At 43.8% G+C, this 23,897-nt stretch overlaps 1 protein-coding gene across 1 annotated transcript in view; it reads right to left on the bottom strand.

The window, feature by feature from the left end:
- VAC14 (VAC14 component of PIKFYVE complex) overlaps nucleotides 1-23,897 on the bottom strand; it is a 79,507-nt gene that overhangs the window by 27,839 nt on the left and 27,771 nt on the right. Inside the window, exon 10 of the mRNA XM_082269664.1 lies at nucleotides 20,987-21,047. Within this exon, the coding sequence (XP_082125790.1) occupies nucleotides 20,987-21,047 (61 nt within the window). The remainder of the gene's footprint in view (nucleotides 1-20,986; nucleotides 21,048-23,897) is intronic.

Raw genomic sequence — 23,897 nt, 5'->3', positions numbered from 1 at the left:
TGTGAAAGATGTTTTTTTTTTTTTTTTTTTCAAAATTGTCGCTCTTTTTTTGTTTATAGCGCAAAAAAAAAAAAAAAAAAAAAAAAAAAAAAAAAAAAAAATCGCAGAGGTGATCAAATCCCACCAAAGGAAAGCTCTATTTTTGGGAAAAAAAGGACATCAATTTAGTTTGGGTACAGCATTGCTAGACCGCGCAATTGTTCGTTAAAGTCACGCAGTGCAGAATCGCAAAATAGGGCCTGGTCTTTAAGCAGCAAAATCTTCCGGTCTAAAAGTGATTAAAAAAAAAAAAAAAAAAAAGTAAAAAAAAAACTTCATTGTTAAGAAAATGTAAGTTACAACGAAGCATATAGAAATTCAACCCCTACATTTTTTTTTTTTTTTTTTGAGGCCCCCTCCAGCCCCCCATATAAGCACGTACAAATGTAAATACGGGCATTGAGGTACCTACGTATGAAAACGTTGATTTCAATTCACGTTACATATCGCCGCGCTTCTAACTTTTTTAGCTGACTCCTAAATTCAAAGCAAATTTGTCAAGCCCCGATTTAAAAAAATCTACATATACAGGAAAATACACGCGTGCCTTTTAAATCTCCCTCAAGTTCAACTTTAAATAATATATTTCGATGATAAACGCCAATGAGGACGCTCGGTTCTCATTCTAGTTTCTTCATAACGGCGCATTGTAAGCAGATATAGAATGAGATATTGCCAGCTGATCTGTACAGAATGTCATCAGAACAGATGATACGGAACATATAATATAGAAAATGATCTACAATATAAAACTTTGTATCAGGAAAATGTCAATGACTGAAAGTAAAACATTCCTTGCATTGGCCGGGAATCGAACCCGGGCCTCCCGCGTGGCAGGCGAGAATTCTACCACTGAACCACCAATGCTGCAGATGTTGGATTTCCCGGCCTCTTCCAACAAGTCCTGACACAGATGTGCCACATCAGCAAAGTCAGGCTGGGAAATTCTCAGCAGTCTCTCCTCTCTTCCAGCTGTTTGTATCAGGACAGAGTCTCTCCCCTTTCCAGGTGTGCAGCATGAAGCATTGGTGGTTCAGTGGTAGAATTCTCGCCTGCCACGCGGGAGGCCCGGGTTCGATTCCCGGCCAATGCAATCATATTTATTTCTTATTAAAGATAGATTGATTTTTATTTTTTTTTTTTGCTATAGTCATAACTTACATTTTATTTTGCAAAGAAAGAAAAAAAACGAAAATAAATAAAATCACATGGTCAGCCGGTTCACACTACTCCGACTTGTCAGGCGACTTGGTTGCCTGACAAGTAGCTTCCCAATGCTGTGCAATGGAACCGTTCTAATCAGAGCGACTCAAGTCGCTCCGACTTAGAAAAAGGTTCCTGCACTACTTTTTGGCGAAGTCGGAGCGACTTGCATTGACTTCTATAATGAGAAGTCGTTTGCAAGCCGCGATGAAGTCGCGCTGCATGAGCGACTTCAAAGTCGCCTGAAGTCGGGGCGACTGAGTCGGATTAGTGTGAACTGGCTCCAAGGCCCCGTTCCCACGGTTAGATTTCAGCTTTTAGCTGCGGAAAGAGGAACTTACTTACCGCAGCTAAATGCAGACAATGCATCCCTATGGCCCCGTTCACACACAGCGCTTAGCAATGTTTTCATAACATACGGTTTTGTGAATTTAAGAAAGATAAAGTTGACAGCGTCCAGGAGTGATGTACTGCAGCTATCTGTATATAAATGTAGGTAATCACAGTGCAAAGAAAAAATAAGTAAACAGTTGCTATACAAAAAGGCAAGAATTTACTACTGCAGCTAAACGCAGCCGCGTGTAAACGCACGTAATCACACATAACCGCAATGTACAAATGTGAATAATCTTTGTGCCAGGAGTGTTGGAATTTCAAAATAACAAAACCTGCTTTTACCAACGGCACAACAACCGCCCGTGTGAAAGGGGCCTAAAGGAGGATTCCAAAACAAGAGAAGGTGACCGCACTCCGGTGTAGATGAAAACATAGAAGTGTTTATTATTCACCACGAATAACGAACATGACTAGTACATCACAGGACAGTTATACAGGTTGACGCGTTTCACGATACTGTTGATCGCTTACTCATAACCATACAAAACCCTGTATGGTTATGAGTAAGCGATCAACAGTATTGTGAAACGCGTCAACCTGTATACCTGTCCTGTAAAGTACTAGTCATGTTTGTTATTCGTGGTGAAGAATAAACACTTCTATGTTTTCATCTACACCTCAGTGCGGTCACCAACTCTTGTTTTGGATTGCTGCTTGGACTACGGATCCGACTCACCTGGCTTACAATCTAACCTGAGCAGCTTTGTCTGTGTTAAGATTTTGACTAAAGGAGGATCACACGGTCAGCCTAAAGGAGGATCACACGGTCAGCCTAAAGGAGGATCACACGGTCAGCCTAAAGGAGGATCACACGGTCAGCCTAAAGGAGGATCACACGGTCAGCCTAAAGGAGGATCACACGGTCATCCTAAACTAAGATCACACGGTCAGCCTAAAGGAGGATCACACAGTCAGCCTAAACTAAGATCACACGGTCAGCCTAAACCACGATCAAACGGTCAGTCCCGGAAAGCAGAGCCTCTTGTGCAACATTGCTGGACTTAGATGGGCTCAGGTAAATATTAAGGGGGCTGCTGCACACAGGTTTATTACCTTACATAAAAGATAAAAAAACCTTCTGCCTTTAGAACCAGTTAAGGCCCCATTCACCTCTAGCGTTTCGCACAAAATGCGAAGGCAAGCATCATGTTTATGGGTATTTTTGCAAAATGCGCATACGGCAGTCCATTTCAATAAGCTGCCCTACAAGTGACAAACGTCTCAAAGTAGCTCATGCGTTTTTTTTTTCTTTTCTTCATGTTTGCAGAAAAACGCGTGTCTGTCTGCTGCTTTACGGGATGCCAATACCAATTAAAGGCACCACAATTGCAACACACGAGTCTCACAAATTTAGGAAATGCTCAGGTGTGAATGCAGCCTAAGGCCCCTTTCACACGGGCTTTCCGATCCGGTCCGCCTGTCAGTTTTTCAGGTTGACCGGATCGGATGCTCCATGCAGCCCTATGGAGCAGCGGATGTCAGTGGTGACATGTCCGCTGACACCCGCTGCTCTCCGATCCGGTCCGTAAAATCTAGACGGATGGAAAGCCTATTTTCCATCCGTCTGGAGGTTCGGATCGGATGAAAACGGACAGGCCGTTTTTGCGTTTAAAAAAAGTCCCTGACATTTCCGCCCGGCAGACTTCGTTTTGCTCAGTGGGGATCGATCCGCCGATCCCCACTGAGCAGGCGGATGACAGGTCCGTCTCTGCTTACTTTGTAGAGACGGACCTGACAGAGCCCTGCTCTCCTCTATGGGAGATCGGATTTAAACTGACTTTTTTTTGCTTTTTTGGTTCAATAGTCCTCAATGGAGAAGCGGATGAAAAACGCATTTTTACCGCAATTTGCGTGTTTTATTCTGCCCGGGAAAAAAAAAAAAAAAATGCGGTAAAAAAAATAAAAAAAGCACTGCAGAAACACTTAAAAGCAAAGTGCATAGATGTGAATGGAGCCTAAAACTTCATCCAGATCAAATACTTGAAAGGAGCCCCAGACACAATCTTTAGGTACATTATTTATATATATATATATATATATATATATATATATATATATATATATATATATATATATATATATATATATATATATATATATACACACACACACACACACACAATTTTTCCACGATTCACAGTTACAATTTAATTTGCTTGAGAAAAATCCTGCACCTTCAATTTTTCTTGCAGTCAATTTGACCTCAGTAGCAATTCGAAAACTGAACAAATGTTCCGAAAACAAACATTTTTGCACAAAATTCTACTGGTCAATGGCCAACTTTATGCTGGTTATCCAGTAGTAAATATTCAAGAGAACATTCATTCAATAATTCTCAATATGTTGGATGGTATGTCGAATATCGTTCAAAAGTACTTTAAAACTCTGACAGCAGTTAACATTCGATTTTGAAATAAATGAACTTTACTGAACAAAAACCAAAATTTGCCGTTAGGCTGCATCTACCTTTTGCGTTTCTGTGAATGCACATAAAATTGCACTGTGTTTTTGAACCACATCCTTAGGGCAGCCCATTGATTTCAATTAGCAGCCCTATGCAAGGCAAAGCAGCTCATGTACCATTGTTATCCTCAAGCTTTGAGAATTTCTTAACTGCATGCTTTGCCGCATTTGATGCTTGTTTTTCATGCGACAAATGCACATCTTTTTTTGCGGTGTTTTGGGTTCCATTAGCGAATGGGATTGCAAGCGTGACAGGTTTGTACAGTTTGTAAACGTACATGAAAATGCACACTTTTACACATTCACGGAACACTAAGGAGTGACTGTGGCCTTAGAAATGCGTTTCATGTGAGAAAACATTTCCCTCCTATTCCTTTGAATTTTCTCATCGCTACAGTCAAAAATGAACATCAACTTAGAAAGTCAAATGAAAGTTCCCAAACTGAACATTTTTGCACAAAATTGAAAAAGGCCGGCTTTAGAGAGTCTGTGAGCGGCATATTGTTACCGTGTATTCACCATTTATTCATATGTAAATCAAAGGTGTGACCTTCCATCAGCACGACATTAAGGAGACCGCACAAATTACTTTTTATTTTACTGAAGTGAAATTGCAATTTAACCCCTTATTAACCCTAATCAGCCATAATTAGCTCTGTACTCCCCTTAGCTCTATATATATATATATATATATATATATATATATATATATATATTAGTGATCGACCGATATCGTTTTTTTGGTCATGGGATATCGGCCGATATTTTCGGACATGTAAAAAAAAAAAAAAAAAAAATGTTTTATTTTTCTAAAAGGTACTCTTGTGGAGGGCACAAAAGGCACTGAAAATCATTCAAAACGCCAAAGTTTGGCTGTCAGATTTTTAATTCATGGCCGAGTACCCGGAAGTGATTTCATGACATTACTTCCGGGTTTTTTTACATGGAGATGCAGTACACCAGGTCTTCTCTTCGGCAACAGCGGCGGTGGAGGTAAGATGCCCTGGTCTCCCGGTGGGATGAGTGACAAGTGGCACTTTCCCGAAATATTGGCAATATCGGTAAATCCAAAGGCCGATTCCGCTATATCGGGGAAAGTGCATATCGGCCCTCAATATACCGGTGTTGCCGATAATCGGTTGATCTCTATTATATATATATATATATATATATATATATATATATATACACACACACACACAGTATATATACGGGGTGTGTGTGTATATGTATGTATGTATGGATAGATACACACACACACACACATACATACATATATATATATATATATACATACATACATACATACATATACACACACACACAATATTACTAAAAGTATTGGGACCCCTGCCTTTACACATACATGAACTTTAATGACAGTCTTAGTCCGTAGGGTTCAATATTGAGTTGGCCCACCCTTTGCAGATATAACCGCTTCAACTCTTCTGGGAAGGCTGTCCACAAGGTTTAGGAGTGTGTCTATGGGAATGTTTGACCATTCTTCCAGAAGCACATTTGCGAGGTCAGGCACGGATGTTGGAAGAGAAGGCCTGGCTTGCAGTCTCTGCTCTAATTCATCCCAAAGGTGTTCTGTTGGGTTGAGGTCAGGACTGTACAGGCCAGTCAAGTTCCTCCACCCCAAACTCACTCATCCACGTATTTATGGACCTTGCATTGTGCCCTGGTGCGCAGTCATGTTGGAACAGGAAGGAGCCATTCCCAAACTGTTCCCACATAGTTGGGAGCATGAAATTGTGCAAAATGTCTTGGTATGCTGATGCCTCAGAGAGGTTGTAAACCCCCCCAAAAACAAAAAAACTGTATGACAACGGCATAATGAGCTTGTATGCATCACATACTAACTAACATACTGTTTTGCAAATCTATGTACACTACAAACTGTATGATTGAATCGCTTCTGATATAGCTGTTTCACTAACCTGACAGCTTCTTATGCTAAACCGGAAACTTCATTTTGTTTGCAAATATTAAAAGATTCTAACTACCAGCAAGAATGAGTTCTTACATTTAAAGAGCACCTGTCATTTCAGATCCATCATGGCAGCGCCCGTTAGCGGGCATTCCCATGTCCCTCACCTTGTTGTGTCACTGCCGCATCGCCAGCCGTCCCATTAAAGTGAATGGGACTGTCGGTGAGTCAACAGCGGGTCAGAGGAGGAGCTAGTGCGGGGCAGAGATGACAGTTTCTCTTGAAAAATTATGATTTTAAATCGAGTTGGTTTAAATCAAGCCTTTTTACTAGTGATTTAAATAGACTTAATTTAAATCAAATCCACCCTGCTTTAGGATCAATTGGAGAGGAGACTGCAAGCCAGGCCTTCTCCCCAACATCAGTGCCTGACCTCACAAATGCGCTTCTGGAAGAATGGCCAAACATTCCCATAGACACTCCTAAACCTTGTGGACAGCCTTCCCAGAAGAGTTGAAGCTGTTATATCTGCAAAGGGTGGGCCAACTCAATATTGAACCCTACGGACTAAGACTGGGATGCCATTAAAGTTCATGTGTGTGTAAAGGCAGGCGTCCCAATACTTTTGCTAATATAGTGTGATATATATATATATATATATATATATATATATATATATATTATATTATATATCTATATCTATCTATCTTTTTTTTTTTTTTTTTTTTTTAGTTGCACAATTAGCATTACATTTTTTAATTTTTTTCTTACTTTTTTCAGTCTTTTTTTAAAATTTGCAACCAGAAATATTTTAGTGTCATTTTTAAACAGAACAAATTATGGTGCTAAATGTATTTTTTATTTACAGTAAAACTTTATTTTTTTTTACACAAAACAAAAAAAAAAAAAAAATTATTATTTTTTGTCCATAGATAATAAAAAAGGAGGAGGTTTGTGTTCCCGTAATTTGTCTCCTCAGCAGAGCATAGGGATGCATCGCTCCATCACGGACGCCACTATACACCCAAACATCTATGATCTGTACAGCTGGAGCCGTCACTGATCCCACATGGAGCTCCAGCAGCCGCAGGGTTAACAAGCCTAATTAATCACTTCTTCACCGGAAAAGACGATCAGGCGTCATTTAATCAGCTTGTTGTCATGCTAAGTGTGTCATTGTTGTGGAAATGGCAGGAATTTTTCTAGACGTAGCCAATGAGTGTGCGGGGGGGGGGGGGAGCTCACATGATGACCCAGGGAGGGTAATGACACCCCAGAGAGACCCGCTTTTATCTGTCATCCATTCACTGCGTCTCTCTCGCTCTACAAAGAATTACGCCGCGGACAGCGATTAAAGGGACAGGTTCATTCATGGCGGTGGCTATTGTGCCAGAATGACAGAGAGGAAACAAACGAAAGTCGTGTGAACGTCCTCACAGCACCGCCACCATTTATAACGCCTGGAATCTGAGCGAATTACATCGCCATCATTTATACAGTGTCTCACAAAAGTGAGTACACCCCTCACATTTCTGTAAATATTTTATTATATCTTTTCATGTGACAACACTGAAGAAATGACACTTTGCTACAATGTAAAGTAGTGAGTGTACAGCTTGTATAACAGTGTAAATTTGCTGTCCCCTCAAAATAACTCAACACACAGCCATTAATGTCTAAACTGCTGGCAACAAATGTGAGTACACCCCTAAGTCAAAATATCCAAATTGGGCCCAATTAGCCATTTTCCCTACCCGGTGTCATGTGACTCGTTAGTGTTACAAGGTCTCAGGTGTGAATGGGGAGCAGGTGTGGTAAATTTGGTGTTATCGCTCTCACTCTCTCATACTGGTTACTGGAAGTTCAACATGGCACCTCATGGCAAAGAACTGTCTGAGGATCTGAAAAAAAGAATTGTTGCTCTACATAAAGATGGCCTAGACTATAAGAAGATTGCCAAGACCCTGAAACTAAGCTGCAGCACAGTGGCCAAGACCATACAGTGGTTTAACAGGCAGGTTCCACTCAGAACAGGCCTCACCATGGTCCACCAAAGAGGTTGAGTGCAGGTGCTCAGTGTCATATCCAGAGGTAGACGTATGAGTGCTGCCAGCATTGCTGCAGAGGTTGAAGGGGTGGGGGGTCAGCCTGTCAGTGCTCAGACCATACGCCGCACACTGCATCAAATTGGTCTGCATGGCTGTCGTCCCAGAAGGAAGCCTCTTCTAAAGATGATGCCCAAGAAAGCCCGCAAACAGTTTGCTGAAGACAAGCAGACTAAGGCCAGGAATTACTGGAACCATGTCCTGTGGTTTGATGAGACCAAGATAAACTTATTTGGTTCAGATGGTGTCAAGCGTGCGTGGTGGCAACCAGGTGAGGAGTACAAAGACAAGTGTGTCTTGCCTACAGTCAAGCATGGTGGTGGGAGTGTCATGGTCTGGGGCTGCATGAGTGCTGCCAGCACTGGGGAGCTACAGTTCATTGAGGGAACCATGAATGCCAACATGTACTGTGACATACTAAAGCAGAGTATGATCCCCTCCCTTTGGAGACTGGGCCGCAGGGCAGTATTCCATCATTCCAATGACCCCAAACACACCTCCAAGACAACCACTGCCTTACTAAAGAAACTGAGGGTAAGGGTGATGGACTGGCCAAGCATGTCTCCAGGCCTAAACCCTATTGAGCATCTGTGGGGTATCCTCAAACGGGAGGTGGAGGAGCACAAGGTCTCTAACATCCACCAGCTCCGTGATGTCCTCATGGAGGAGGGGAAGAGGACTCCAGTAGCAACCTGTGAAGCTCTGGTGAACTCCATGCCCAAGAGGGTTAAGGCAGTGCTGGAAAATAATGGTGGCCACACAAAATATTGACACTTTGGGCCCAATTTGGACATTTTTTTTATTTAGAGGTGTACTCACTTTTGTTGCCAGCGGTTTAGACGTTAGTGGCTGTGTGTTGAGTTATTTTGAGGGGACAGCAAATTTACAAGCTGTACACTCACTACTTTACATTGTAGCAAAGTGTCATTTCTTCAGTGTTGTCACATGAAAAGATAGAATAAAATATTTACAAAAATGTGAGGGGGTGTACTCACTTTTGTGAGATACTGTAAATGGTTGATATCTGAGAAAACATCACAACCATTTATAACAGCCGAGATCTGAGAGCTTAACAAGGCAATTATTCTGATTTCACATCACGGAACCGATACATAAAATTGATCAGGCAGGAGAGAGGGGAAGAGAGAGAAAATGTCATAAGACAAAATAGTAACAGAGCAGATTGTAAGGTGTATGACCGATTTGACATGTTCATCATACAGAAGGATTTCAGAATCTGCTCACAAGACCACCATTTAGGGACAGCAAGGATTCAGAGCAGGCAGATCACCTTCCAAAGTTCTGGAGCAGATGGATCACCTTTCATAGATCTGGAATTCCAGAGCAGATGGATCACCTTACAAAGACCTGGAGCAGATGGATCACCTTCCATAGATCGGAATTCCAGAGCAGATGGATCACCTTACAAAGACCTGGAGCAGGTGGATCACCTTCCATAGATCGGAATTCCAGAGCAGATGGACCACCTTACAAAGACCTGGAGCAGATTGATCACCTTCCATAGACCTGGAATTCCAGAGCAGATGGATCACCTTACAAAGACCTGGAGCAGGTGGATCACCTTCCATAGACCTGGAATTCCAGAGCAGATGGATCACCTTACAAAGACCTGGAGCAGGTGGATCACCTTCCATAGACCTGGAATTCCAGAGCAGATGGATCACCTTACAAAGAACTGGAGCAGATGGATCATCTTCCATAGATCTGGAATTCCAGAGCAGATGGATCACCTTACAAAGACCTGGAGCAGGTGGATCACCTTCCATAGACCTGGAATTCCAGAGCAGATGGATCACCTTACAAAGAACTGGAGCAGATGGATCATCTTCCATAGATCTGGAATTCCAGAGCAGATGGATCTCCTTCCAGATTCTATGAATTTCGAGGCAGACTGATACTATTTCACAGACCCAGAGCAGATGGATCACCTTCCAAAGTCTCAGGATTCCAGAGCAGACACCTTCCAGAGTAGACCGATGACCTTTTAAGTTTTGGAGCAGATGGATCACCTACCAGAGTCCAGGGGCACACAGATCACCTTCCAGATTCTTAGAATTTTGGAACAGACTGATCATATTTTAGACACCCAGAGCAGATGGATGACCTTCCAGATAACTGGAACAGATAGACAACCTTCCATAGACCTGGAATTCCAGAGCAGATGGATCACATTCCCGAGATCCAGAGCACAGGGACAGGTTCATTCATGGCAGGGGCTATTGTGTCAGAATGACGGAGAGAAAACAAGTGAAAGCCGTGTAAACGTCCTCACAGCACCGCCATCACTTAGAAGGCCTGAGATCTGAGCAAATGACAATGCCATCATTTATAAATGGCTGATATCTGAACAAACAACATCACAACCATTTATAACAGCCGAGATCTGAGAGCTTAACAAGGCATTGCGGCAATTATTCAGATTTCACATCACGGAACTGATAGATAAAAATTGATCAGAACGGAGAGAGGGGGAGAGAGAGAAACTATCAAAAGACAAAATAGTAACAGAGCAGATTGTAAGGTATATGACCGATTTGATGTGTTCATCATACAGAAGGATTTCAGAATCTGCTCACAAGACAACATTCGGGGCAGCAAGGATCCAGAGCAGGCAGGTCACCTTCCAAAGTTCTAGAGCAGATGGATCACCTACCAGAGACCCAAAGCAGACAGATCACCTTCCATAGACCTGGAATTCCAGAGCAGATGAATCACCATCCACAGACCTGGAGCAGATGGATCACCGTCCACAGACCTGGTATTCCAGAGCAGATGGATCACCTGCCATAGACCTGGAATTCCAAAGCAGATGGATCACCTTACGAAGACCTGGAGCAGACTGATCACCTTCCATAGACCTGCAATTCCAAAGCAGATTGATCACCTTACGAAGACCTGGAGCAGATTGATCACGTTCCATAGACCTGGAATTCCAAAGCAGATTGATCACCTTACGAAGACCTGGAGCAGATTGATCACCTTCCATAGACCTGGAATTCCAAAGCAGATGGATCAGCTTACGAAGACCTGGAGCAGATTGATCACCTTCCATAGACCTGGAATTCCAAAGCAGATGGATCAGCTTACGAAGACCTGGAGCAGATTGATCACCTTCCATAGACCTGGAATTCCAAAGCAGATGGATCAGCTTACGAAGACCTGGAGCAGATTGATCATCTTCCATAGACCTGGAATTCCAGAGCAGATGGATCACCTACCAGAGACCCAAAGCAGACTGATCACCTTCCATAGACCTGGAATTCCAGAGCAGATGGATCACCTTACGAAGACCTGGAGCAGACTGATCACCGTCCACAGACCTGGAGCAGATGGATCACCCTACGAAGTCCTGGAGTAGACTGATCACCTTCCATAGACCTGGAATTCCAAAGCAGATGGATCGCCGTCCACAGACCTGGAGCAGATGGATCACCATCCATGCCTCACATGAGCACCTAAAAAATGTCACCTCCAGACCACCACCATTTTATGGTTTGTGTGTGAGAGCTTGCATCTGGATTAGAGAATTATTTTTTTACCGCTATAGATTCAGAATGAAAACTGAAGAGACATTGCTCTGCCTGAGCTGCCTGCCCACCAACAGGCAGGAAGTGCATCTACTAGACAGACCGCATTTACAGGGAGCACAAAGAATAAAACCTGCAAGCTGTACTTCTACATTCCACCTGCAGCACTCTATACACTCCAACACAAGCACAAATATAGGACTATGCATGCCTTCCTCTCTGTACACATCATTCAGTGAACCAGCCATATCAAAGGTCTATCAGCGCCAACCAGTGGCCAACAGGCAGTACTACATGCCTTCCCCTCTATACACATCATACAGCACTACAGTCACATAGTACTTAGGCACCACTTGGTGGCCAACAAGCAGTAATGCACTTTAAAGTAGCTGTAAATGCAATTACTAAAATCTCATAGAAGAAGATTTAACATTTTGTTGTAACTTCAAAAAGTAATTTTCAAGATATTTAAATCTTCAGCTTAAAACCAAAATAGTGATCCTGCCATAAAGCAACTTCTTCAGGCACTTCCTTGTGATAGGGTGACAACGCTCTATCCCTGCCTCCCAACTGTGGCTCTGTGTTGTCACCATATCACACAGGCTTCTGAGACTACAAGTGGCTGTTTTAAGGCACATTATGCAAGCATGGTTCACTATTGCCACCATCAGGAAATCAGGCAATTGTTTAAGTTACAGGTGCACAGAGCAAACTAAATGGGGGAGATTGGCATCATGTACGCAAATGTGCTGACAAGGAACATGCAGACGGAAGAGAGATCACCTGTCCAATCACAAGCTGCAGGAGGGGAGGTGGCCAGGCTGTAATGCTTAACTGAAGTAGAGGAAAATGTGGTCTTCTGCCCTACCAGACAGAAATGTGCTCTGCGCCAGAGCTGTATAAATCTCAGGACTGGATGGGCAGAAATACAAATCTTGGCAGCTAAATCAGCCATCATATTTCATCTATGTATTTATTGGTTTGCTCAGAGTTATACTTTAACCATCAAAGTGCTCCTCCTCCCGGATTCTGCACGTGCACAAGTGTGCCATGAGGCTTTGTGTCCTGACTGAGACTTGCAGCACACATATGGGTTCCCGAAACATTTGCGCATGAGCAGGGGAAATCACACATTCATAAAGATGGTTCATATGGAAGCCCAGATCCCTGCCGTCTTGGGTGGGAAATCTCATGTGCAGCTGTGCCAAAGTGTTTTGCCAGGACCCGATGGCTGGCCAGAGCCCTTCAGCACATCTGTGAACAAGCCATAAAGGTGGCGCTGTAGGGGAGGGCGGAACCACCTAAGGGACTGAAGGTCTGATTTAATTGGATGAACTCCTAAGCCTAGTACTCACTAATAGTTTTTGTTTTCCCTTCAACCCAGCAGGCAGTGTTCATTTCGTCAACAAAAACATTTGCGTCAAAATTTTTGTCAGCAACCTTTTTTTACAGTGATGAAAACAAAACGAAAAGTACACCCAAGTTTCGTCCACGGACGAAAACTATGACGATAATTTTTTTCGTTAACGAACGAAAAGAAAATGTGAGGGAGGGACGTTTACCCTCTCCCAACGAGAGCCCCGACTCATGGCCATCCAGAGCAGAGCACTGTGACTGTGCGCATTACAGGCCTCCGCTTACCACTGGCATCTAGAGCACTGTGCAGCATTACAGGCCTCTCAGACCACCATTTCAGATTACTGTGCATTACTGACCTCCCCTCAGACCACCTTCCAGAGCACTGTGCAGCATTACAGGCCTCTCATACCACTGTCCAGAGCACAGTGCAGCATTACAGGCCTCCTCTTACCACTGGCATCCAGAGCACTGTGTACCATTACAGGCCTCCTCTTACCACCGGCATCCAGAGCACTGTGCAGCATTACAGGCCTCCTCTTACCACCGGCATCCAGAGCACTGTGCAGCATTACAGGCCTCCTCTTACCACCGGCATCCAGAGCACTGTGCACCATTACAGGCCTCTCAGATCACCATCCTAGAACACTGTGCATTACAGGCCTCCCCTCAGACCACCATCCAGAGCACTGTAAAGCATTACAGGCCTCTCATACTAGAGCTGCACGATTCTGGCCAAAATGAGAATCACGATTTTTTAGCTTGGAATAAAGATCACGATTCTCTCATGATTCTCTGTGTAACAAAAAAAAAATTGGGATAACTTTACTGTTACCGTTTTTTTTTTTTATTCATTAAAGTCTATTAATTGCGTTTGAAAGACTGCTGCGCAAATACAGTGTGACATAAAATATTACAACAATCGCCATTTTATTCTGTAGGGTCTCTGCTAAAAAAAATATATAAAATGTTTGGGGGTTCTAAGTACTTTTCTAGCAAAAAAAAACTGATTTTAACTTGCAAGCAACAAATGTCAGAAAAAGATCCAGTCTTTAAGAGGTTAAACTTCCTTTCTCCCTGGCAGAGGGAAGGAAAAGATACAATGTAATCCTTTTTGTTTATAGTTACTGGGAGACTTTGCTGATAGCATTTGCAGGAGGCTTTTTTTTTTTTTTTTTTTTCCACAGCTGTTCTCTCTGCTATGCAGCTATGCAAAGAATCGAGCATATTTCAGGTTTAGATCGTCAGGAGGGGTGAATCGAGATCGCGATTTTCATACGATTAATCGTGCAGCTCTATCTCATACCACTGTCCAGAGCACAGTGCAGCATTACAGACCTCCTCTTACCACCGGCATCCAGAGCACTGTGTACCATTACAGGCCTCCTCTTACCACCGGCATCCAGAGCACTGTGTACCATTACAGGCCTCCTCTTACCACCGGCATCCAGAGCACTGTGCAGCATTACAGGCCTCCTCTTACCACCGGCATCCAGAGCACTGTGCAGCATTACAGGCCTCCTCTTACCACCGGCATCCAGAGCACTGTGCACCATTACAGGCCTCTCAGATCACCATCCTAGAACACTGTGCATTACAGGTCTCCCCTCAGACCACCATCCAGGGCACTGTAAAGCATTACAGGCCTCTCATACCACTGTCCAGAGCACTGTGTGCATTACAGACCTCCTCTTACCACCGGCATCCAGAGCACTCTGCAGCATTACAGGCCTTTCAGACCACCATCCAGAGCACTGTGTACATTACAGGCCTCCCCAGACCATCCAGAGAGGCTAAATCTGTATCTGTGAGTTTGTTCAAACCTTAATATCATAAATAACAACATATTATACATTTTTTACTTCGGGAGTATATAATAAGTTTGGAAATGCTAAAGAAACGCCTAAATAATGCATTACAATTTAACTAAACCCATGAGATTTTAGTCGATTAAAATGTAGGGTATTTTAGTTGACTAAAATGTACTTCAGATTTAGTAGACTAAATACAACAAACTAAAACAATTTCAGATGACTAAAATGGGACTAAAACTAAAATACCATTTAAGTCAAAAGACTAGGACTAAAACTAAGTGCCAAAATTAAACACTGCCAGCAGGGCTGAACGAAAAAAAACTGATCGCTCAGGAGGAGCCGCTGTACTAACTATTCAACGTTAGTACAGCACACTCCTCTGCTTTTCTATTGTGTTCTGACGGAGGGGGGGCGACACCCATGCACCCCCCCCCCCTCCTCAGAACGATTCGGTCAGCGCTCTTAGCCATTGGGCAGATGTTTTTTGGTCATGTCTCCATCAGCCCTACTGCAGTACACACGGGCCGAATGTTGGCTGGTTTCTATTGAACTGGCCAATGTCGCCTAACACTAAGCCCGTGTGTACTAGGCTTTGCTTAGAGTATATTTCATCACCTGGCAGAAGACCCCACAGGATAAAATCTGCTCCTCTCCCCCTCCCGTGTCCTCATCTCACACAGCCTGGATCCATCAATAATTCACTGTCCTCACCACAGAAACTCTGGCAGGCCCAGCAGATCACGTCAGCTGCATTTAATATGCAATCCACTCATAACAAGAATCTACATAACAGCTAGAGACTTAATAAAGCCCGAATGACCAAATTCCATCAAGATCACTGATCTAGGCAAACTAACCCAAATTAAAGCCAGCCTGTGCTCTTCCCATGCGGAATGACATAACCGGTTCTCACCCCAGGAGTACCTCCACTTTTCCTTTCCTCCCCTCTCCTACCAATCTGCTCTGCCTCTTAGAGCAAAGAGATAACCGCTACTTCCAGGTGAAGAGGATCATGTGACTCACTCCATGTGACACCGCCAGGCCAATCACAGAGAGTCACCATCTTATTGCAAGCCCACCGACTCCTGGATATAGGGTTGTGTACATTCTCGATCTGTTGTTTTTTTGACCCCTCAGCTCCTGGGATGGACACCCTTTAGCCAAATTCAACTTTTCAAGCCACATTTCTGCAACTTGAGCTGCATTATATGCTTCATTTGCCTGCTCCTGAGAAAGTGGTTACATTACCTACGAAATGCGTCGAGCTTTGTGATACAGTTATTGGTAAGTCAAGGGTTTAGGGCATGGGTGTCCAACCTTTGGGCTTCTCTGGGCCACATTGAGTGTAGAGAGATTTTCTCGGGCCGCATATATTATATATATATATATATATATATATATATATATATATATATATATACACACACTATAGTTAAGGTATATAATAAAATGCTGCCGCGCCCTTCCTGCGCCGCCGCGCCCCCCGCACTAATTTAACACAACTAGAGGATGATCAAATTAAATGGAATCAGTATACAGAGGTTTACTTCTTTTGAGAGATATTAAAGGAACACTCTAACCACCATGACCACTTCAGTGATTTGAAGAAGTGGTCATGGTGGTAGGAGTCAGAAACACTGCACATGTTCACCCCCCCCCCCCCTCCCAGGCAGCCTCTGCCTACCGTTAGTTGGAAGCCGCTGTGGCCATGTCTCCGAGCCAACTTCCTTCCTCCCCAGCAAAAAAACAAATTGTCAGGGGGCAGTGGGCCGCATTGCCTGGGGTTCCGGGCCGCAGGTTGGACATGCCTGCTGTAGGGACTACATTTCAGCTGATTTCTGTTGTAAATAATTTATTTTGCTATCTGGAATATGCAATGTTTTTATTTGTATTCATATGTCCAATAAATGTGGTATTGCTCATTTTACCAGCTGTGTCATGCCTCTCACTCAAAGTCCCAATCTCCTTCCTTTTTTCTATTTAATAGGGATGTCCCACAATAACCCCCCCCCCCCCAAATCGACGAGTGTCAGGGCTGTCACATGGCGAGAGTCAATAGATTTAATGTTTTTTGAAGTGGAGGGGTTAATGTATGCCTGGTGCTTACTAACGTGTGTGGGGGGAGGTGACTGAGTGACACAGTGACACAGGGACAGATCGCAGGTTCAGCTATGCTGAACCCTGCAATCTGTCACTTAGGAGATCCGCCCGCTTTGTTTACACAAGCGGGCGGATCTCCAAACTCGATCCCCGACGATCGGGGAAGAGCGGCGGTGATCACCGCCGCTCCTCCCCTGGCCCGACTCCCGCTGTGACTGAATACAGCGGGAGCGAGCCTCCGGCGGCGCGCGAGCGCCGCCCACAAGGGGAGGAGTCCAGCGACGTAGGTCTACGTTGGTGGACGGAATCTAGCCACTTTGCCGCAGTACAGTCCCAGTGACTGGTCGGCAAGTGGTTAAGAACCTTGTGTAGCCCAATGTTTCCCAATTCCAGTCCTCAAGTACCCCCAACTTTCCATTACTTTGCACAGGCGATTTGATCAGTTTCACTGCCTTAGTAATTACCACAGCCGTTTCATCTGAGGGAAATCCTGAAAACATGACCTGTTGGGGGTACTTGAAGACTGCAGTTGAGAAACATTGGTGTAGCCTACTAAGGCTATAGACTATATTACCAAAAGTATTGGGACGCCGGCCTTTACACGCACATGAACTATAATGCCATCCCAGTCTTACTCCGTAGGGTTCAATATTGAGTTGGCCCACCCTTTGCAGCTACAACAGCTTCAACTCTTCTGGGAAGGATTTACACAAGGTTTAGGAGTGTGTCTATGGCCATGATGGGGAACCTTGGCACCCCAGATGTTTTGGAACTACATTTCCCATGATGCTCAACTACACTGAAGAGTGCATTAACATCATGGGAAATGTAGTTCCAAAACATCTGGGGGTGCCAAGGTTCGCCGTCACTGGTCTATGGGAATGTTTGACCATTCTCCTAGAAGTGCATTTTTGAGGTCAGGCACTGATGTTGGACCAGAAGGCCTGGCTCGCCATCCCCGCTCTAGTTCTAGTTCCTCCCAAAGGTGTTCTATCGGGTTGAGGTCAGGACTCTGTGCAGCCCAGTCAAGTTCCTCCACCCCAAACTCACTCATCCAGGTCTTTATGGACCTTGCTTTGTGCACTGGTCCAAATCATTTGGTGGAGGGGGGATTATGGTGTGGGGTTGTTTTCCAGGGGTTGGGCTTGGCCCCTTAGTTCCAGTGAAGGAACTCTTAAGGTGTCAGCATACCAAGACATTTTGGACAATTTCATGCTCCCAACTTTGTGGGAACGGTTTGGGGATGGCTCTTTCCTGTTCCAACATGACTGCACACCAGTGCACAAACCAAGGTCTATGAAGACATGGATGAGCGAGTTTGGGGGTGGAGGAACTTGACTGGCCTGCACCTCAACCCGATAGAACGCCTTTGGGATGAATTAAAGTGGAGACTATGAGCCAGGCCTTCTCGTCCAACATCAGTGCCTGACCTCACCAATGCGCTTCTGGAAGAATGGTCAAACATTCCCATAGACACACTCCTAAACCTTGTGGACAGCCTTCCCAGAAGAATTGAAGCTGCAAAGCATGGGCCAACTCAATATTGAACCCTACGAAATAAGACTGGGACACTATTAAAGTTTATGTGCGTGTAAAGGCAGGCGTCCCAATAATTTAGGCACTATAGTGTAATTAAGGCCCCTTTTACACTTTTGCGACCTGAAAGTCATGCGACTGCCGCAAGTTTAATGCGACTTCAACGTGACTTGAAGCAATGCCTGTGTAATCTTGAGGTCTATGGACCTTAAGTCGCATGAAAGTCAGACCAAAGTAGTGCAGGGACTACTTTGAAGTTGCACAGATATGAACGGTGGTACTCCTTGGAAATCATGGAGTAAGACTTGTCCTGTGACTTGGGGATGCAAAGTCGCAGGACAAGTTGCACAAGTGCGAAACTGGTTTTTACATTTATATTTTTTACTTATTTATATTTGCTTTTAGTTGATGCTGTAATGGCTGTGTTGTATTATGTAAATAATAGCTACAATGTGACTGATCTGGAGATTACACACGTATATGAAATTTGTACATCCTGTATATTACTGTGTTATATTTTGTATGTATTGCACACTGCACTCATTGTGCACATGGCACCAATAATGTTCTCATTACATGTTTGCATTCTTTTGAGTCCTGATTAGAATTAGCCCGCCTATGTTACGCCCCTTGTTACCATAATAGTACAATTGTAATAATAATGTGATACCTACGTAATCATGTGTATAAAAGCCTTCAATTGCGTCAAATAAAGCAGAACAGTAATTTTGGAAAGATGCGGAGTGTATCTTTTTGTGTCTGTTCCCTACTGCAGTAGTTATTAACCACCGGAGGATTTTGCTGTCTTACATCCAGGCCACTTTTTGCGATTCGGCGCTGTGCGACTTTAACTGACAATTGCGCGGTCGTGCGACGCCGTACCCAAACTAAATTTACGTCCTTTTTTTCCCACAAACAGAGCTTTCTTTTAGTGGTATTTGATCACCTGTGCGATTTTTACTTTTTGCGCTATAAACAAAAAAAGAGCATTTATTTTGAAAAAATAACAATATTTTTAACATTTTTTATATGAAATTCCCCCCCAAAAAATGTAAAAAAATCAAAATTTTTTAAAATTTCTGGCCAATTTGTTTTCTGCTACCTATGTTTGCTAAAAAAAAAAAAAAAAAATCACAATAAGCGTATTTTGATTGGTTTGCGCAAAAGTTATTGCGTTTACTAACTAAGGGAAAGATTTTTGTCATTTTTGGTGTTTTTTTTTTTTTTAACGCGTAATGGCGGCGATCTGCGTTTTTTTTTTTTGCGGGACTGCAACATTGCGGCGGACAGATCGGACCCTTGACTGACATTTTTGACACTTTTGGGGGTACCAGTGACATTTCTATAGTAATCAGCGCTATAAATATGCACTGTTACTGTAAAAATGACACTGGCAGGGAAGGGGTTAATTTTATTGGAGAGGGAGGGGTTAATGTATGCCTGGTGCTTACTGACGTGTGGGGGGGAGGTGACTGAGTGACACAGGGACAGATCGCAGGTTCAGCTATGTATGCATTTTTGCATACAGCCGTTTTTTAAATTTGCCGCCTTTTGCAGCACAGTAACCCGGAAGTGACGTCATGAACGCCGCCTCCGGGTTACGTCATCGGAGACCCGATCAAAGCCGTTTCCGGTGGGACGGGAGGCCCGTTGAAAGTCACGGAAGGCGGCGGGAGGGGGGACGTCCCCTCCCGCTCACCCCAGGTAACGATCGAGTGGCTCCCGAGCCGCATCGGTCGTTACCAACGGAAAGCCGACCGTTGGCTCTAAACCACGGTACCGGGATGGTGTCTCTAGCTAGAGGCATCATCCCGGTATAACTCCGCAAAGTTTGCAGACGTAGTCCTACGTCACTTTGCGGTAAGTGGTTAAAGCGGAGTTCCACCCAAAAGTGGCACTTCCGCTTTAAGCACTCCTCACCCCCTTACATGTCACATTTGGCATGTCATTTTTTGGGGGGGCGGGTACCTAGTTTTGACAGGTACCAGTTCCCACTTCTATTGGGAGGTGTGTGCGGAAGTTCTCCTCTCCTCCTCCCTCCCTGCAATCTTCTGGGACATGTCAGAGGTCCCTGAAGATTGCCCGGCCACTGAGGAAACGCAGTGTGACTCGTGCATGCGCAGAGCGCACACAGCTGTGAAGTCGCAAGCTGTCACAGCCGGGTGCCCACACTTGTGATGCCGGTGCCCGGGAAAGGCGAGAGAGAGAGAGAAGTGAGGCTTGGGGGCGGCCCCATCGCTGGATCGAGGGACAGGTGGTTGTGTATTTATTAGGTGTCAGCAGCTGCACCTTTTGTAGCCGCTGACTTTTAATAAACTTCAAAACGAGTGGAACTCTGCTTTAATCCTCTGTTTACAGGGGAAAGAAAAAAAAAAAAAAAAAAAAGGAGGCGAGCAAACGGGAGTACAGGACCTGACGTGACCCAGACCAGTACTGGCCATGTAACCGGAGAAGTGCTTAAAAAAACATACATTTCCCACACTCTTTCCTCACCTCCTGGGGGCCAGCACACTGACATTATTCAGGCTGGAGTCTGCAGTTGTGTCCAGAGCTCCTGTAGAAAGACAGACAGGGTCAGGATCAATAGGCAGACAGGACAGACGCTACACAAATACTGAAATTACCACCTGATAGTCCCGAAATCATTAGTATACCCAGTGTAATTCCTAAATACATTTATATACAGAAGTACAGGCAAAATACTTTTAACAAAGATTGACATGTAATTGAAAATAGTGTCTGCATTGGCCGGGAATCGAACCCGGGCCTCCCGCGTGGCAGGCGAGAATTCTACCACTGAACCACCAATGCTTCACACAGCATGGCTCAAAGATAGGAGACCATAGGGGGACTTGTAGAAGACACACCCTCGTCCAATCATTACAGAACGTGTTAGGGCAGATGCGGATTGTTCAAAAACAAGACCTTGCGTTCCAGTTACATCATCCCACCCTAGTATTAGGATGTTTCCAAGATGGGAAGAGACCATATGGGGACAGCCAGTGGAAGTCAGTCACTTTCAACTGGACTTGTTCTAAAATGTTGAAGAGGTTACATGGCTTCTCCAAACCACGTCTTCAGTTCTAGTGTCAGGAATATACCCCAACATTTATATCCAAGCAGGTAGCACCAAAACCTTCTTCCAAATACTATGTCGTGTCAAGGAAGATGTTCTTTGTCCAAGAACAAGAAGGGGATTTGAAAGTTGTGGGATCCAACCCCACTCATTCTAGTTACATCATCCCATCCTTGGGTGTCAGGAAGTCTGCATATCATAGGTGTTGATGTCCAAGAATAGAATGAGGAGTGAAAGTTGTGGAACCCACTTGTTCCACAATCCTTGGTCTCAGGATGATACCCCAGTATTTGTATCCACACTGGTAGCCCAAACACCTTCACCCAATTACCATGGAATGTGTTAGGTCGGATGTTGACTTTTGGAAAACAGGATCGGAGGCACGAAAGCTGTGGAACTCCCCCCTGTTCTAGTTACATAATCCCATCTTTGGTATCAGGAAGTCTATACAGGTGTTGATGCTTCTACAATTCACAGCTAAAAGTGTGAATTGTCCGAACACTGGGGTAGAGATGTTAAAAGACATTATACGTGGGAGACAGATGGTGTTGAAGATCCCCCTCCCATGATCATTGAGGGTTGTTCCTGTCTGATGTAGATGGCCACTTTCATGCCTTTTGAGAACCAACTGCCTTCTCTGTCCAAGATGTGACCTCTCTGTCCTGGAAAGAATGTCCTTATTCCTTAAAGTATGGGAAAATTGATCTAACCTTTCGTTCACCTTGCCTGCGTCCTTCAAATGGTGGACGAATAAGGGATTTCAACACTTTGCTGACGGTCACGGCACGGAGTTCTGAAGGAACGGTACCAGCGGCCGTTCCTTCAGAGCGCATGCGCCAGTGACGTCACTGGATGCATCTAAGGTAAATATCTCCTAAACGGTACATGTTTAGGAGATATTTACAGTACTTATAGGTAAGCCTTATTATAGGCTTACCTATAGGTACAAGTGTCAGAGGAGGGTTTACTTCCTCTTTAAGCAGATTGTGTGATAAACAATCTAGTTTCATATCAGCAATTTACTCCATGTTAATGCCACAAACCTCTAAACAGCAATCTATGTAAAAGTCGGATCATGACCTGAATATGAAATTTGATCTCGAGGATTGGCATAAACTACCAGGAAATGCTTCCAGATCATATTAATACCTCTCTAATAGAAGCGAATTATAAAGTTATACTTAGATGGAACATGGTCCCAACTAAATTGGCCCCTTGTGTCCCAGGAGCCTCACCACGCTGCTTTAGAGGTTGCACTAAAGAAGGCTCTTTCCTCCATATTTGGTGGGAGTGCCCAAAACTTTGAAGATTCTGAATCCGATTCTAGAATATTTCCTGACAGACATAAATCTTATAAAAAAAAAAAACACAACAGGCCCTATTGGACTGACCCATTTTACAGGCTCTACAACATGTAAGAAAGCGGATCTCTTTCGGGTTCTTAGCAGCTCGTATTGTGATAGCTAGGTCGTGAAAATCTCCCATGTTATCATTGGATATGCTTAAGGCCAAACTCTCCTGGATAATGGTCAATAAGAAACTCTTGGCCATCCTCAATGATAAAATATCCCAGTTTAAAAAGATATGGGAACCCTGGATCACCTATATTTCAGGGAACACCTAGAGCAGGGTTCCTCAAACTACGGCCCTCCAGCTGTTGCGGAACTACACATCCCATTAAGCATTGTAAAACTGACATTCACAGACATGACTAGGCATGATGGGAATTGTAGTTCCTGAACAACTGGAGGGCCATAGTTTGAAGACCCCTGACCTAGAGTCTGAAAACGTTCCTGGAATCCTGGTATCAATCTTTTCAATTACACAAATACTCTACGTACTCTCTTTCTTCCTTTCTTTGAATCCCTTTCTTTCTTGGATGTGAGGTTTTGTACCCACAGACTAGCTATTAGGGAAATTATCTGAGTCAAGGAAATATTGCTATCAAGGGGGTGTAGAAGGAACGTCCCTTTATATGTCATTTACTATTTTCAATGTTACGGTTGGCTGATTATGCTTGATAACGGCTTTTTAAACAGTTTATAAATTGTTTTGTATGCATCATTTAAAATTACGCCAATAAAAATGATTGGAAACGAAAGTATAGTAAAACTGTTCTGTAGAATTTTCGCTCCTATGTTGGGCCGTTTGTTTTGGGTCTTCAATGTACAGGTCTCTGAATTTCTCACTACATTTCTAGTGTATCTTGCCACAAACCTCTAAACAGCAATCTATGTAAAAGTCGGATCATGACCTGAATGTGGAATTTGATCTCGAGGATTGGCATAAACTACCAGGAAATGCTTCCAGATCATATTAATACCTCTC

The sequence above is a fragment of the Pelophylax lessonae genome (genome assembly GCF_965119305.1).
Source record: "Pelophylax lessonae genome assembly, chromosome: 10".
Lineage (NCBI taxonomy): Eukaryota > Metazoa > Chordata > Amphibia > Anura > Ranidae > Pelophylax > Pelophylax lessonae.
The sequence above is the reverse complement of the archived record's forward strand: the minus strand, read 5'-3'. Positions and strand labels throughout refer to the sequence as shown.